This window comes from Phascolarctos cinereus, unplaced genomic scaffold, assembly GCF_003287225.1.
Source record: "Phascolarctos cinereus isolate Bilbo 61053 unplaced genomic scaffold, phaCin_HiC Scaffold_726;HRSCAF=1367, whole genome shotgun sequence".
Classification (NCBI taxonomy): domain Eukaryota; kingdom Metazoa; phylum Chordata; class Mammalia; order Diprotodontia; family Phascolarctidae; genus Phascolarctos; species Phascolarctos cinereus.
In genome coordinates this window covers 126,702,603-126,720,467 of record NW_027556098.1, presented here as the reverse complement: position 1 = coordinate 126,720,467, position 17,865 = coordinate 126,702,603, and the positions used below count along the sequence as shown (strand labels likewise).

Sequence of the window (17,865 nt, the reverse complement as noted above, 5' to 3'; positions counted from 1 at the left end):
AAAATTCTTGAGAGAAGGGACTATTTTATGTCTCTGTATTGCCAGAGCTTAGCACAATGCCTGGCACATAAAAGACATTTAACAAATATTTGCTGAATTGTTAAACTGCATGTCTAGCAATCTTATGAGAATGGGGTAATTTACATCCTTTCATCTTTGAAAGTGGATCACAAGAGTTCTGAAATAATTTAACCAAATGAATAATTTTAATTCCAAGCTTCTGGAAGCTCTCACAGTTCAATAATAAGAATACGTAATTCTGTAATTCAGAATGTTACTAATATCCTCCTCCTTCCAAAGCTAGCATTGATAACCTGAGACCTTTGAGGGGTTAAAAACAAAGAGTCATCTTTTGTATATTGTAACTAGGCAGAGAGAGCTTTAAATAATGATTCCAATTCTGTATAATATGTGACGGGAACAGAAATAACACCAAAGTTATAATGTTGCTAAGAAGCAACATGGGCAACAAGACAGGTCTAGGGAAGACGGTTCAAGGTATCCAGCTAATTGGGAAGATTCTGGTAGAAACAATAGGTCTGATCAGTCAATAAATCAAATTCGAGGAGGTCAGTTAGGGTAAGGCTACATAGGTCCTCATATAAGATACATAAGGACACAAGCAAACACTAGTAAGCAGGCCTGAACTCTGATCCTAGACAAAGGATGCTATGAGGCCAAATGGGAAAGGAAATGAGAAACTATTCATCTTAGGTTGCTGGGGATGGGGAAAGTTGTATATACTTGACAGTTCCTGGCCCTATTTAAGGGTATCAGGAAGTAGTCTTAGGGCTTGAGACTGATGATGGAAAGCAAGCATTTGTACTAAGAAAGTATTTGCTTTGACAGACAATACATAGAGGTTTAGTCACAGGTGATGAGAAAATGCAAATTTGATAGGTTATCAATACAAAATGGGATTAAAAGTCTGTCATCACTATTATCTTTCCTGGTATTTATGCTGAAGGGAAGGTAGGGCAGCAGGAGGGGGAGGCAGCAGGCTTAGATGACTTAATTCCCAGGTCATGGTTCAAAGCACAGGTGGAGCCCATTAGATCCAAAATAACCAAACATAAACCAGAAGACTTCTTTCTGATGCTCTCAAATACTTTTAATAGCAAGTGCCTACCTCTGCCCACACAAAATAATTTTTTAAACCTTATTTTATACTGACTGCAAGGCTCTGGGTGACCCTGAGCCCACAGAACATAGTCATTGCTTGATGTAATAACGGAAGCACCTGAAGCAGATGGGAGTCTTCCTCCTTTAAGGTTCTCCCCAGGAGATCCTTCAGTGATTTTACAACAAAGGATACTTACAGTAACTTTGTAGGACTTCTAAGATTTGGTAGAAGTTGGCAATTAATGGTATGCAGGGGTAAAGGGGAAGTATTAAGAACGACCTCAAGGTTTTGTGCCTGGGTGTTTTAGATGGCAATGGTGCTATTAACAGAAATAAGATAGTTAGAAGAAGGAATGGGGGGGGTAAACAGTGATCAGGGATTTGTAAGTAAATACCAAAGACCATTATGACTAGAAATGAAATATGCTGGAGATTATCTCATAGCACTTCTCTCTATGACAGATACTCCCACCTTTGAGTTTCTAATTTGTTGGGGTAGTAGGTAGAGTGGAAGGCTTGAATAGATCTGCTCATGGGTACCAATCAACCTTCCAAGATGCACATCCTCTTGATTTTTCAAATGAGACAGTTGTCCTCAGACATCCTTAAATAGATCTGCTCATGGGTACCAATCAACCTTCCAAGATGCACATCCTCTTGATTTTTCAAATGAGACAGTTGTCCTCAGACATCCTTAGACTTGAGCATCTGCTAAATATGATAGTTTTTTTTTCCACCTCTACTCACCATGGGGCAAAGTGTAGGGGTGAGGGGGGACAATTCAGGGAAAGGGCTGGTTATCCTGAAAAGGTTTGAGGAGAGAGACATGGAACAGGTGGTTAATATCTGAATAAGGTAAGCTTGTGGGCAAGGGAGAAAATTCTGCTTGTGAGTATTATGCATGGGCAATTGGTATGATAGAATTCAAAGCACAAATATCATCACCTATAGCAAAATGGGCTTTGAATTGGTCCACTCATCATAGAAAACAATGTTGAATTCTGCAAGGAAAGTCACTAAATCATTTATGTTCTCTGATTCTGTGATCCTAATCTATGATGTTAATGACAGAAAGACCTCATATATGAACAAAATACTAATAGCAGCACCATCTGTAGTAGCAAAAGAGGGAAAACAAAATGGTACCCATCAATTAAGGAATGGCTTAATAAATTGTAGTACAGAAATGAAATAAAATATTACTGTGCCTTACAAAATAACAGTGAAAATTTCAAAGAAACATGGGAAGATGTTTAGAGCAATGTAGAGTGAAGAAAGCAGAATCAAGAGAATTCCATTTGTAATGACTTCATGACATAAATGAGAACAATATAAAGCAGACTGATGAACCGCCATGAGCCATCTCAGTTCTGTAGAACTGATAAACACCTTTTTCCTCTCAATAGAGAGGGGACGACTAGAGATATGGAATGCCATATATATGAGACATTCTAAGGGAGAAAACAATTGGTGTAAAAGGCTGGGCTTAGTCAAGCATGAAGACCCAATCACATAAGAACTTCAGAAGGGGGGCAGTTAGGTGGCACAGTGGATAGAGCACTGGCCCTGGAGTCAGGAGGGTCTGAGTTCAAATATGGCCTCAGACACATAATACTTACTAGCTGTATAACTCTGGACAAATCACTTACTCCCAATTGCCTCACACCAAAAAACAAAACAAAAAAACCCCCCAAACAATCAAAAACAAAGAAAAACCCCTTCAGGAGAACTAGGAGGGGAAACTAATCATCCTGATGTTACCTGAAGAGGGACCTTAAATAGTGTTTAAACATCTGATTAACTCTTTTGGTTTGACTGGAATGGGTCACATTTAGCATATATGCAAACCCATCAATTCCAGGCAGGCCTTTCAAAATCAGAAAGAAGATTAGGACAATCACTCAAAGATGGCCCCATGAAAATGAAATGTACCGCTTGCTAGCATTATAGGTAGGGTCTTTGTAGAAATAATGGTCTAGTTTTGATAACCGAGGACTACTACTCAAATAATGATATGTGATTAGGCAAGGAATGAATTCTTTCATAAGCTCTAGGATGTTGATAACCCCTACAGTTTCTGTCAAAGAATTTTATCTTGGAACAGGTGTCATATGACACTATTACTTTCCACATCCTATCAAATGCAGGGCCATTAGATGACCCAGCTAGGTAGCTGTAATGTTTTGCATGGTTCTAGTGGTCTATAAAGGGCTGACAGTGCAAAGCTAAAGGACTTGGAGAAGATATGGCCTGGTGGGAACATAGTCATTCTTTGATATAATAGTAGTACCTATAGGAGTCTGCTTGCTTCAGGATTTTCCCTGGGAGATAATAATGATAATAATATCTAGCACTTATATAAAGCCTACCATGTGCTAGGCACTGTGCTAAATGCTTTACAAATAGCATCTTACTTGGTCCTCACAACAAACCTTGGAGGTAAGCACTATTATTATTCCTATTTTATAGATGAATTTGAGGCAAACAATTATTAAGGGACTTGCCTGTGTTACACAGCTATTAAGTGTCTGAGTCTGGATTTGAACTCAGGAGATGCTTCAGCTTTCTTACAATAAAGGAAACTGCAACAGGACTTTTAGGATTTTGCAGGTATTAACAACAATTACATTTTTTACCTGGGTGTCCAGGAGATTAGGATGCCATCAACAGAAATAGGAAGGTCAGAAGTAGAAATAGGAGAGGGAGTGGATGTTGAGAATCTGCTCATACTGGGAAAAGTTAAAATTTCCTTTTTCCTTTTCCTTCGTAGACATAAAATAAACCTCACAAAATTCTTGAGAGCACAAGGATGAGGATTTGAAAATAGACTCAATGCTATAGATGTCCTGCAAGCAACTTCCTAAAAAGACTTTCTTTCTTGTACTCCATTTAGAGATTTGTTCATTTTGTAGTTTAACACAATATAACAACTCATTTCTATATATTGGTAAATAGTTTATAAAGCCCCTCCCTCAAAACCTTGAATAAATAAATGACCATAGAAGTTTCCAGCCATTGCCAGGCTCTCTCATAGAAGATAAGTATTTTAATTAAGTGCTTTTCAGAGAAAGTGCTCAAAGTAAGTAAAAATAATCATTGTAATTTGTAGAGTACTTTAGGATTTACAAAGTACTTTATATACATTGTCATTTAATCTTCACAATAATCCAGTGAAAGAGGTACTAGTCTTCATTATCCTTACCTAATAGATGGGGAAACAAAGACTTAGATGTTTCAGTAACTTGCTCATGGTTACAGAGCTAATTATTGGAGGTGGGATTTGAACCTAGGCTTTTCTGAGTCTAAATCCAGCACTTTTTCCAAAACATCATACTACTTCTCAAATCAACCAACATAATGCCTCTTATTTTGGATGGTCTATTCTAGGATGAGAATGACTTGTTTCATTCCTTCCCAGCTGATGGTACAGAGAATAGATTGCTTTGGCGTCTAGAAGACCCAGTTCAAAAACAACCTCAGACACTAGTTGTATGACTCTGGACAAGTCACTTAACCTATTTGCCTCAGTTTCCTCATCTGTAAAATAGGGATAATAATAGCACCTACCTCTCAGGGTTGTTGTGAGGTTCAAGTGAGTTAATATTTGTAAATGCTTAGCACAGTGCCTGGCACACAATAGTGGTTTAATAAATATTTATTCTCTCCCTCATTTTTTCTGGTGCCCCCTTAAGCATCTTAAAGGCACAGCCTTCTCTTTGTGAAATTGGAATTGATAGGATGAAGAAAGGTGAAGGATACAGAACACAGAATATTTGTTGAGTTGCAAGACCTTAATTTATATACATTCACTGGATTTATACCTCTTGGTATTTCATGGAAAAGCAGTCTTGGTGAAGAATGAAGTTCATTGGAGGTAATTTCTGATGAAGAGAAATAGCAGAATACCTTGAGGCCAAAAAATTGCCATAGATGTGCAGCACTTAGAACTTAGAGATCATAGAGTCCAACTCACTTCCACCCCTACCCCCCCACCTCAATTTACATATTAAGAAATAGAGACCCAGAGAGGTCAAATTACTTGTCCAATGCCTCACAGGAAGTCTGTAGTACATTAAAGACTTAACTCGGGTCTGAATCTAATGCTCTTTCCTTTATACCATTCTAAACAATTGGGAAAGGTTATATACCTCATTTGGAATAAGAAATCCTACAAGAATATCTGTAACATTAGTCTAGCATAAAAAATGACCCATAATTTGTCCGTCAAGTTACCTCCTGATTGTAATGGTACAAATTGTTGGACTTTTGGATTTATAAGGTCCATATAACTATATTCATGCAGCTTTGGCCCACCACCTTTCCCTTAAACCACTTGTTGATCTTGTAGCTTGTTTTATTTCTGCCTGGTCCATCCAGGCCAAGTCAAAGGGAAGATAAGCCCTTCTGGTGATTACAACATAAATACAGTGTGATAGATCAGAGACACAGGAGTCTTATCTGTTCCTATTTCACTTCCTGCTTCATACGCCTCAGAAACAGACCATGATTTGTTTTTCTTTGCTTTATTTACTTTTCCTATCAAAATTGCTGTCACCACTGCAAATTTCTAAAATCTAAAATAACAGTGTAGATATGTCAGAGTTGGTAGGAGCATGGTGTCAAAGGAATAACATAGGCCTTGGAGTCAGAGAACCTAGGTTTAACTCAGCTCTAATAGATGCTGCTTATGTACCTTGAGAAACATATCTCAGAGGTGAGAGAAAGATGTCACTCTGGATAAAGATACCCATCCTCATCTGTAAAATGATTAGGTTGATCATTAAATCATTAAACTAGGCCGCTTCCAACTCTAAAACCTATAAATTTAATGAACATAAGGGTACATATAGCTTATTTATTTTAGAAAGTAGACAGTTCCTAGGTGGTACAACTGGCTGTTTTTGCAATTTACAATGGTCAAACTTGTTGACAAGGGAACTACAGAGAGCTAATGATACCATGTCACAATGTGGTGTTAGCCCATTCTAGATGATCCCAGATAGTACTATCAGGAATATAGACTTTCTCTTACCCTGGTACTACTAGCATCTAATTCCTTCCCCTAGTACCAACTCTACTGGCAAATACAGAATGAAGTCTTACAAACAAATTGGCTAGAAATAAATTCCATGGAATCCCAGAGCACTTCATATTTTAACTGTAGGATGAATTCAATTCAATAAAGACTGGTTAAGCATCTGTCATGTGTAGAACCCTGTGCTAGACATAAGGGAGATAAAAAGGTTAGAAAAGAAACAGTTGCCCTGGTAGAGGTAACAACATTACTGCTCCTTCCATAACACACCAGATTATCAAAAAGCCCACAGTCACATGCTCACTTTTTCATCTGTTCAATTCCAAGTAAAACTTCCCTCCAAATCCAAACAGGTCAGTCATTACTTTAAGATTTACACATCTATTAGGGATCCCATTTTCAATAACTTTTCTTTAAGTGTAAAATCTATGTGCTTCTTAGCTGTTTTATTACACATATACTAGTAAAAATCACCAACCTAAACAATATGCTTTGTGTTTAAAAGCCAAAATCCCTGCTAGTTTTTCAGTTTGTTTCTTATTTAACAAATTCTGAAATACTTAATTCTTATTTTCTTTCAGAATACTTATATCATGAAAATCTTATTATCTATTATTTTCACTTCTTTTACTCTGTAGGACAAAGTCTCTCAAACTACAAAAGGTTTCAAAACCTTATCCTGTTTTAGGAACTCATTTCAACCACTTACCTTTATGGGAACCTCAAGGTTCATTTCATTGATTTCAATTTTAAGCTGGGAATGGCCTTAAAGTTCATCTACAACCTTAAAGATGAGGAAACTGAGGCCCAAAGAGGTTAAATACTTGACCAAGATCACATAGTTCAGCTAGAAGGGAATAGGAGACATAATCCTAGGCAAGTCTCTTGGCTCCCAGTTCATTATTCTTTTAAGTGGTTATATCACAATCCAAGTATAATGGATACAGATAGATTATAGAGAAAATTTTAGATTTTGAAAGGACCTTAGGGATTAGACAAATCCACACATTTTACAACTGAGGAAACAGGTGCAAAGAATGTTACTTGCTCATGGTCACACTGCTACTGATGGTAGAGCTAGGACCAGAAAGTATTCTCTCATAAAATTACTGGGTAAAAGCCTTCAAAAGATCCAAGTTATTGGCTTTAAACATACAGACTAAATTGTAAACTTAGTTCATTCATCTGAATAAAGTCCTTATGGCAAGAACAAAGTCTTGAAACTAAACCTTAAAAAAATCCTAGGTTTACATTGATATATGTATATTAGCAGCAACCACTTAAGAGGACACAATAAAAGATAAAAAAGTCCTCTTCACAATAAAAGGCTGGTCAAAAACTTAATATGTTATAACCATACAACCATAAAATGCTCACTAACAAGCTAAAAGGTATCATGGAGGACATCTGGATAAATGCTTTTTACAGATTAGAAAACTAAACACTTAAAATTAAGAGAATTTGATCTAAAATTCTAGCTATCCAAAAATCATGTAGTTGTTTAATATAAAACACAAACCCCTCTGATATTATCAGATATAAGGAGATACTTTAAAAAAAAAGATAAATAAGGCTTCCGATAAATGGTAGCATTATTTTGGAAAATTACTGAGTATGTAAATAACAGGGTTATGTTAATTTAAGAAAAATCAAAAGTTAGAGAGCATTTTGACTCTTCTTCATTAACTCATTTAGTTAACCAGTTGTCACTTTGTTATGAAGGAATCTAACTACATAAAACTTTACATGTTATTTAATCCCAAAGATTAAAAAAAATAGATGCTTTAGGAAATGTGTGCTACAATTTGTATATTCTACATATGCAAAGGCAATTCAGTATTTTAAAAATTCTTTTAAAACCAAAATAAATAAGTACAATGGAACAAATTAAAAGTGAAGGAATCACTAAGTTCATTAAAATGCAAATGGAAATTATTTTATATGTTCTTCTATCTGAAAGTGGTTTGATCTGAAAAGCATTTAGATTTTAAAACTGAGTTTTTCTGGTTTAAAAATTTCTTTTCACAATTCTTCCTAACTTAAATATCTATACTCCTTGTCTTTTTTTTTGATAGTGATAAAAATGATTAAGTTAAAAAATTTAAAAAAACACATATGACCATGCAGAAGAAATAATTTCTTTTCCTTTTCCACTGCTATGAAAAAGGTGGCAGCACTACTTTTCTCATGAATAAACCTGGTCACTTTAAAAAAGAAAATTATTTTTCTGTAGCCAGTCTTTTTATGCATGAGTATCATATAAAATTGCAATGTTTAAAGGCTGGTTTTTTTTTACTCATTTGGGTACAGAAGTGAAGGGTTTCTCTCTCCTCATTTTTCTAACTTTAAAGACACTTAATCACTAGTAAATGATTTAACACTAACAAATTCTAAATCATAAATTAAATTTGGGGGTAATGCTATATAACAATTTTGCTGCTTCTTTCTCACTAACTTTGAGGCCAATTCTGCATATACTCTACTGCTTATCAATCTTGCTTTTCATTGAAGGATAAAAGTAAAAGGCTTCTAATAAAATAAATTCAATAAAAACCCACTAAGACTAATTCGGAATTCAGACAAGGTATACCTGAGATGAGAAACATGAGAAAGGAAGGTGGCTTGCCTTTGAAAGGAAAGCTGATATTCATAGACAAGGAAGATGAGGATGGGTGATGGGTTACAATACATAGGAAAGAGCAAGTGCTTTAATGTATAAATTAAAATTGTTTCTAATTAGCATTCAAAAGTTGTTTGGGCATTGAGAGGTTAAGTGAATTGATCAAGGTCATTTGGCAAGTGTGTTAAGAGCCTGGACTTGGATCCAGATTTATATAACTCAGGTTGGCTTTTCATTCACTAAATTGTTATTTATTGCCCCCAATGTGATGACATGAATATTTTCATATCTATATACCTATAAATACATGTTCATAAGTCAAAGGTATTTCACCAAATTGGAGGATAACATTATACAAGTACTACTTATTTTACAAAACAGAACTAATACATAGGAAGCCATTTTTAAGGCATCAATTATATTTTCCCATTAACTTTTAATATAAAAATGAAAATAAAGTTTTCAAAGAAAGAAATTTGCTGCTGATATAATAATAATAAAAAGATTCACATTTAAGAATGTAGCAAATCTTTTAAAGCACACATTTAAGAATAAAAACAATAATATTTTGATCAAGTGAAATTAATATTTAAAACAAGTAAAAAAAATTTAAATACTGTACCAGAAAATTGTGTTCCCTTCAGCCTAGATCCAAGTGAGAAGCAGATGCACCCTTGTGGGCTGGCCCTCGTTTGATATACAGATATTTCCTTTAAATGGCATCTTTTAGCTCTCTCATTCTACTTCAGGTACAACGAAACCCCATATTGACATTATCACAGTTCATACTTTCCCACAATTTAAACTTCATATCCTGTACTCATAAAATTTTCCATTTTGCTGTCTAGGAAAGTAGACCTATCAGTTTCTTATACAAGTTGCCAGTGGGCACATACTTTCTTCTTTAGAAATCAACATCTCTGCAACAGCAGTTCCACAGCCACACTATACTCTCTACCCAGAATTAAAAGAAAGTGCTTCATTTCTTTGGAGGCAGCTTTTGGGTTGTTGCCCGTGTATCACTAAGAAGGAATTTTCTTGAGAATTTTTTATGTGCTCTCCAGAATGAGAAAAGCCAATGATTACCACTTTACCCAGCATTTGTAATGCCTTTTATTTTTATTAAAGACAAACAATATCATAGGTAAATTTATTTCCCACAACTTGCTCTGTCTTAATAGTCCCCAGAAAAAAAAAGAGGGGTATTATTTTTAAAACCCTAAGGTTGTGATCAAAAAGCTACATGATGTGACCCTTAACAGGAAATTTTTTGTCTGATGTATTGTTCCTTGTAATTTGGTGAGTTGTCCCTACTGTTCTTAATTATGAAACTAAAGAGTTCCGTTCTGATTAAGGATGTTATGATATTAGGAATTTGTTCATTTGTCTGATATCTTTTAAAGTTCTTCACGCTAATGAGGAGAAAAAAAGACATTCCTTTAATTTTTAGTCTTCTAATAAGCAGGAATTATATGTTCCTAATAATATGATAAAGAGCATTAGTAATATATTGCAAAGACCAGGCCGGTGTGTCCCTGAAAGCTGAGATTTCCCCTATGTTCTAGTTTAAGCAACTTTCCCACATGGATTGTCCTGGTACTACTACTGCTTATGTGTCTGTCCTTTCCCGGCGTGATGTTCTAAGCTCCCCTTGATCCATGTCTTTCTGAGTCCTACACTATTAAGTCTTCATTTAATATGAAGGACAGGCACTGCAGCTCACAATCCAAACTATTTCCTAAGTCAGCCAAGCCACCACTGTTATTGGCTCAGATATAGTTCTCCTACTTCTGCTTCTTCATATGAAAAATCAAGCATATTCTTTAAAAAAACCTAATACTCCCAGCTCTCTACAATAGCAAAATATGCCCATTTCCACCTCGAAGTGCCATGGCAAATTTAGAAATTTATAAAAGGCTGAAAAAATGTTATGAAGCATCAAAATAAAATAACAGCATCCTTCTACACAATGGGGCATCATGTCAATTAAAGAAATTGGTTTCCAAGATATTCTTTAATTTTCAATTTCTGTATATTTTGTTTCATTTAAGTGGGGCACACCTTCAAAGCGTGTCTAGACTTTCATTGCAGACAATGACAAATCCAATTCTTAGTCTGTTTAGTTTCACCTAGTCTTCAGGGAAAATACAAAGTATCATTTATATCTATATAGGCAAAAATGTAACACAGCTTTAAAATTTTTTAGGAACAATATGTTAAAATGTCACAAGAGGGGATGACATTCCTCTAAAATAGAAGGACTATATTTCTTCCTACATAGTATTGTCACACAGAGAGAGAGAGAGTGTGTGTGTGTTTATGTCTGTGTTTCTCTACAACTTTTCTCCTCTGTCCCTTTCCCTACTTTTCTCCCATTAAGTTTGAAATGTAGTAGAAAGCGCCCCGGTGGAATCTGGAAATACAGATTTGAGGCTGGGCTGTGAAATTTACTAAATAACTTACTCGACCTCTGCTGTGCCTTAGTACCCTCATTTGTAAGATTGAGGATATATACTGATGTGCTTAATACCACCTACCCCATAGAGCTAAGTAAGAAAAATGCTCCATAAATCCTAAAGTCCTAAATAAACTGTGGATGATATTATTGTTGTTCTGTGTCCTGTCCCTACTCAAGTGATCACTATAATTATATAGCCTTAGAATATATTTTTTGTTATTTGCTATACTTACTGAAAATAGTGCTATACCACCCTCCCCTTCTAAACTGTAAGCAGATCAGTACATCATTTTATATTTATCTCTCTTGAAAAGGAAAAAAAAACCCCTCAATTATCTTGCTTTCAAATGCTGTTCCCTCAGTGGTTCTATGAACTAAGTTTTTAAAAAGGTCTCTTATCCTTGGCTAATGCTAAAAATGAGCTCTAAAAATTATCCAGCTTTCAGGAAAATAACAGGCAATGTTAAAAAAAAAAGTTAAACAATGATTTCCAGACTCTACACAAGAATATAATTGGCATCACACTGTATAAATATAAAAATAGATAAGTATCTTACAGATAATATAAATAAAAATTTGTCCAAATATAAACTTGAACAAAAATAAAACAGAAATAAATGCATTTGAGAGTTAAACTGTATCATTTATATACTTAAAACAAAGTTTTACCACTTTCTGAGGCTGATCTCCAAGAAGGTCTCATCACCACAATCATACTATATTTTCCATGTTACAATTTCTTTCTTTGGTAGTTACTATGAGCTATCAATTACTTAGACTGAAATTCCCAGAAATCACATATTGTATATCATGTAAGAATAGCATAGCATTTGCTTTTCAGCACAGCAAACTACAATTTATAATTAAAGTTATTCTTTATTTTTTTTTCATGTTTCTACAGAAACATTCAGGAATTATCCTTGAAAAGTGGGGGAGGGGAGATATACACATTATACACACAGAATTTTTTTTAATAAGCTACTATTTAGGCTATGTTGCAAATAACACTAAACACATTATGTCACAAATTAAGTCAATAACTTCAAAATAGTGTTTTATTAAGAAAACAAAAAATTATACACAAGTACAAAAAAGGACACCCTATTTTTCTATTGGCCCATCTGTCTATCTCCCTTTTTAGCCCATAGCATTTCCCTGAAAAACTCTTTTGAAGCTTTATCACATGGACAAAATAATTCTCCAGTTTCCAAGCAGCATACCAGTTTATCAGATCTCATAGGTTTAATACAATTATAAATCTCCTTAATATTTCCCACATTAAAATTTAGAAGTTCGCATTTTTCTTTTTATTTTTTTAATCAATAATGATGAAATTGCAGACACTCAAAGTATTGACGTACTTTTAATCTACATCAGTGTCACAAGAAGCCCTCGCTTTGGAATACAACATCATTTATCTTAACTGGATGTAAGACAAAGTGTCAAGATTCATAACTCAAATCAAATTGCGATATAGACAGCATCAGATGCTATCACTGAGCTAAGCCTGAAGTGACAATTTTGCCTGTTGGTGTTTGGAGATGCAAAACAAATTTTTTCAGATTGCCTTTTAAGCACTTTTCTAGTTAGAAACATTTTATTAATGGTGCCAAATAAAGGTGCACAGAAAACAAAGCATGCTAGTTGTGTCTAATGCTATTATTATTTTATTATCTTTTTTTCCAGATGGCCTCTCTATGGACTCATTACATTCTTTTGCTTTGACCATGTTCTGGTGAGGGTGTCCTTTGCTATAAATATAAAGGTTACAGTATACCTTTGAATCATGTGACTTTGCAATATGTTTTAAAATTATGTCTTACAGTAGTGAGTCAAAGTACTCTGGATGAATATAGCCAAGAAACTACTAAATTCAGCTGCCTGATTCTGGGTCCTTTATATGGATAATAAATAACAAGAGAACATTCTGTTTTTCTCCCTGGTGACTAGAGAGGCCCCGCACAGAGTATACACCAGATTCTCTTTGTGAGTGGTCAGCACTCTAGTGTCTTTGTTTGTGGAGCTGAGCCAGAGCTTTACATTATACTCTTCTCCTTGCCCAGGACCAATAAAGAAAGCGCAACTTGTGTAGGGCTAGGTTGCAACGACAACATGAAGGTGCTAAACATACCATTGAACATCAGTCAGGAGCTTAAAACTTCAGATGACCACTCACTAAACCATAAAATCATCATTCCACAAAGCTTTTATTCACACAAAACTTGCACAGTAGCAAAAAAATTAAAACACAACTAGGCCACATATCAAAGAACAATGTACAATAGGAGACTTGAATTTGTCAATGGTATCAGAAAGAAGGTATTTCCATAAATAACATTTACAATTCTAGTGTTATGTTTTTCAAGGTGTCTGAAGCTTCACAGTGCTAGGATAAATTTCACCAGAACACATGCAGAAAATGTGCAACATGAGAATTCATATTAATGTCACATAAAAGCACACCAGTTATTTGTCATTCCAGCACGTTCATGCCACACTACGTTTCTAAAAACAAAACAAACAAAAAACCCCACATCCGGGTCCCATTCATTCTTCAATTATGCTTTTAGTCCCTCTGCTTTATTATAGTCAAACAGTCACTGTTAGTGCTCTTCACCACGCCTTTCAGGATGATGTCACTCCCTGCCTGCTGGCTGTCAGGACTGGGGGACGCCCCTCTCCCAGACTCACCTTCTTCCGGATGTCTTCATCATTAGCTCCAAGAGAGGCATAAAGCTTGAAAGCAGCCTGGCGAAGTTCATGAGCATGCTTTAAATCATGGTCAAGCTATGAAAAAGAAAACAACATGATCTGGTTTAGATATTTAATGATCTAAACTTTCAGGAAAGCTTATATATTTGACACGACAAAAATAAAAGTCCAAATTTATTAACATTTGAGGATGACTGAATTAATCTGAAACAGGCAAAATGGAAATGCTGGTACCCTTTCAATATCTGAGAAGCTTTTAGGTATATATGATCATTTGTGAGAAATATTAATAAAGAAATAATTTTAATTATCAGTTATTATAGCCACCTGCCTAAACTGTATGTTTAAATATCCACTTTGACAATGTGATTTCTGTTCAAAGAATTTGTTGCTATTTTTCCATATCCACAATGGAATGTCTCACCATTCTAGGAGAAGAAAAAAGGAAAAAAGTAGAAAAAGATATAAAAGAGAAGAAAGCAAAGGAAGGGGATAAAAAGAAAGGTAAATATCATAGGGAACACAAGAATATCATCAGAAATTGTTTCAGGTGCCTCATAGTACCACCTATGACATCAGACCCCAGATCTAGGGGAAGAACAGGTAGCAACAGGGTGATTTGTGATGCTGAGGAAAATTAGAAAAGTTGTTATTCTTGTTACCATTGTCACATGTCACTCTTTGAAGGGCTACCTTGCTTTCTGCATTTTCTATCTTTTCTTTGGGGAGTAATGGCAGAGGGAAATATATGGGAGAGATGAGTGAATCTTTCTTTGTTCTTAATTTATTGATATATAAATGGAAAAAATTCTGAGATGCCATAAACTATACAGTAAAAAAAAGGTAAAAACTATAAAAATTTTTTAAATTATATATCTAAAAATGTTTTAAACTATAATTATAAACTATTTAAAAGTTTGAAATTTTCTGTTAAACATAAAGAGAAAAATAAAACATACCCTTTTAATATCAGTGATTGCACTGACTGAACTGGGATATTTGAAGTAATCAGCAAGCATGGCAATTAGGTGATCTGTTATGCTAGCAATTCTTTGTAGTTCAACATCTGGTTCAATCAGATAGGCAAGTGTTTCAGCTCCTTCAACTCGCTCCTCTAGCAATCTTTCCTTACTGCACATTCGAACCAAACAAGGCAAAGTCTGAAAAATATGAGAATTACTTGGATGTTTTTTAAAGATAATAGATTACTGGCTTTATAGATATCATTCAGATCTCACATTCAGAATACCTAACGGTTAAAATTTTCAAACAATAATTGTCAGAAAATGATTTAGAATTTTTTTTCAAAATGAGAGCAAATAAAATTACGGCAGTGTGGTAGAATGAAGAGAATGATGAAATTAAGTCAGGAAAATCTGAGTTCAACTCCTACTTCTGATCTTTTGTTACCAGTATGACTCTAGGCAATAATAGCTCACATTTACATAGTTTTAAGGTTTGCAGAATGCTTTATATATATTTCTCATTTTGATTCTCACAGTAACCCTATGAAAGAGTTATTATTAACCACATTTTGCTGATGAAAAAAACTGAAGCTAAGTGGCTAAATAACTTGCAAGGTGCACACCTCTGGTGTGTGAGTAGGATTTGAATTTGAATATTCCTGACTCAAAGTCTTGCACTTTTCCCATTGTACCATCTAGCTGCCTTTTCAGAGCTCAGTTTCTTCATCAGAAATTGTTTCAGGTGCCTCATAGTACCACCTATGACAACAGACCCCAGATCCAGGGGAAGAACAGGTAGCAACAGGGTGATTTGTGATGCTGAGGAAAATTAGAAAAGTTGTTATTCTTGTTACCATTGTCACATGTCACTCCTTGAAGGGCTACCTTGCTTTCTGCATTTTCTATCTTTTCTTTGGGGGATGATGGCAGAAGGAGATATATGGGAGAGATGAGTGAAGAGGTTGGACTAGATGGTCTCTAATTAACCTTTATATCTATAACCCTACAATATAAATTAAATCACATAAATAATTTGCAGATTAGATTTGTCAACACTAATTTTAGTTTAAGTAAAATAGAACTTCATTAATTCAGAAAGTTTTATTAGGAATTTATTATTTTGATGATGGCCTTATGTTAACTTCTATACTATTTACAAAATATGTCCACATAAGGCTTTGAGAGCAAAATATAGCCTGGAATATTTAGCCATAGGTATGAAACCTATTTGAAAAAAAATCACACACACACACACACACACACACACACACACACACACAGAGGCACAGCCAAGATGGCAGAATACAGGCTAGGACCCTGCTGAACTCTCCCAATATTCTCCTCCAAAACAACTTTAAAATAACTCCACAAACCAGATTTTAGAATTGCAGAGCCAACAAAAGATTAGAGGGAGACACTAATCCAGCCTACAACATCTTAGGAGCTCCACAGAAGAGGTCTATAACACCTGGGTGGGCACAGGCCTGGAGCATGGCAGGAGCACAAGCAGTGGGTCTTGGAGGCAGCAGTGACAACAGCAGCAGTAGCAGCAGCTTTGGGAGATCTCAGCCCAGAGATGGCTGGGGGGTTGGACAACTGGTCAGAAAGTGATTACAGGTGACCCTCTGCTGGCACTGGGTGCAGCAGAGTGGCACCTCTACTGCCCATATAGAGCTTTGGGTCACAGTTCCAGGGAAGAGAGGAGCACTTGTGGTCGGTCACAAGTAAGGAGGGGCCCTGGTCTCATTTCCAGGGCCAAGAAGAGAGCTAGTACTTGTGCCTACAGAGGAGTAGCAGCCATTTCTAGGCAAAGACCAGAGCAGAGACTAGGAGAACAACCACATCTCTCTCTGGATCATACCATCTTGGAAACACCAAGAACTTCTAGCCTCCCTGCCCCCCAAATTAGCTCTGAAACAGCACAATAAAGAAGCCCGAAGCTTGGGATGATACCTCCCCACCCTGAGGTGAGTGAAGCCCAACTTTAACATAAAGTTAACAGTCAAGAAATAGGCTAGAAAAAGGAGGGAACAATAAAAAAGTTGACCATACAAAGCTACTATGGTGGCCAAGAGGACCAAGACATGAACTTGCAAGAAAACAACAATGTGAAAACAGCTATAAGAAAAGCCTCAAAGAAAAATGCTAATTGGACCCAAGGCAGCCAAGAATGCCTAGAAGAGTTAAAGAGATGAGTGATAGAGGAAAAATTGGGGAAAGAAAATGAAAAGATACAACTAAATTATGACAAGAGAATTAACAGCTTGGTAGAAAAGGCACAAACATTCACTGAAAAAAAGGACACCTTTAAGAAACAGAATTGGCCAAATGGAAAAGGAGGTACAAACAAAGAAAACAATTCTTTAAAAATCAGAATTGGACAAGTGGAAGCTAATGATTTCATGAGAAATCAAGAAACAAAACCAAAAAAACCTCCAAAAAACAAAAATTGAAAGAATGAAAAAATAGAAGAAATGGGAAATACCTAAAAGCCATGATCAAAAAAAAAAAGGGACTAGACATCATCTTTCAAGAAATGATCAAGGAGCAGCTAAGTGGCACAGTGGATAGAGCACCGGCCCTGGATTCAGGAGGACCTGAGTTCAAATTCGGCCTCAGACACATAACACTTACTAGCTGTGTGACCCTGGGCAAGTCACTTAACCCCACTGCCTAGCCAAAAAAAAAAAAAAGAAATGATCAAGGAGAGCTGCCCTGATCCCTTAGAAACAGAGGGTAAAACAGAATTTGGAAGAATCTACAGATCACCTTCTGAAAGAGATCCCAAAATGAAAACTCCTAGGAATATTATAGCCAAATTCCACAGCTCCCAAGTCAAGCAGAAAATATTGCAAATAGCCAGAAACAAACAAACAAACAATTCAAATATCATGGAGCCATAGTCAGAATCACACAAGATTTAGCAGCTTCCATGTTAAAGGAGCAGAATGTC

The 17,865-nt window shown here is 35.6% G+C and overlaps 1 protein-coding gene across 6 annotated transcripts in view; it reads right to left on the bottom strand.

The window, feature by feature from the left end:
* The window catches only part of ARMC8 (armadillo repeat containing 8), a 137,148-nt gene that overhangs the window by 40,100 nt on the left and 79,183 nt on the right, over positions 1-17,865 (bottom strand). For all 6 annotated transcript variants that reach the window (XR_002324425.2, XM_020986114.2, XM_020986112.2 and 3 more), the window contains 2 exons: positions 14,907-15,107; positions 13,927-14,022 (listed from right to left, as the gene is read on the bottom strand). Coding sequence is in view for 5 of the 6 variants with exons in the window: in XM_020986114.2 (XP_020841773.1) it covers positions 13,927-14,022; positions 14,907-15,107 (297 nt within the window). In the remaining variant the exon portion in view is untranslated. The remainder of the gene's footprint in view (positions 1-13,926; positions 14,023-14,906; positions 15,108-17,865) is intronic.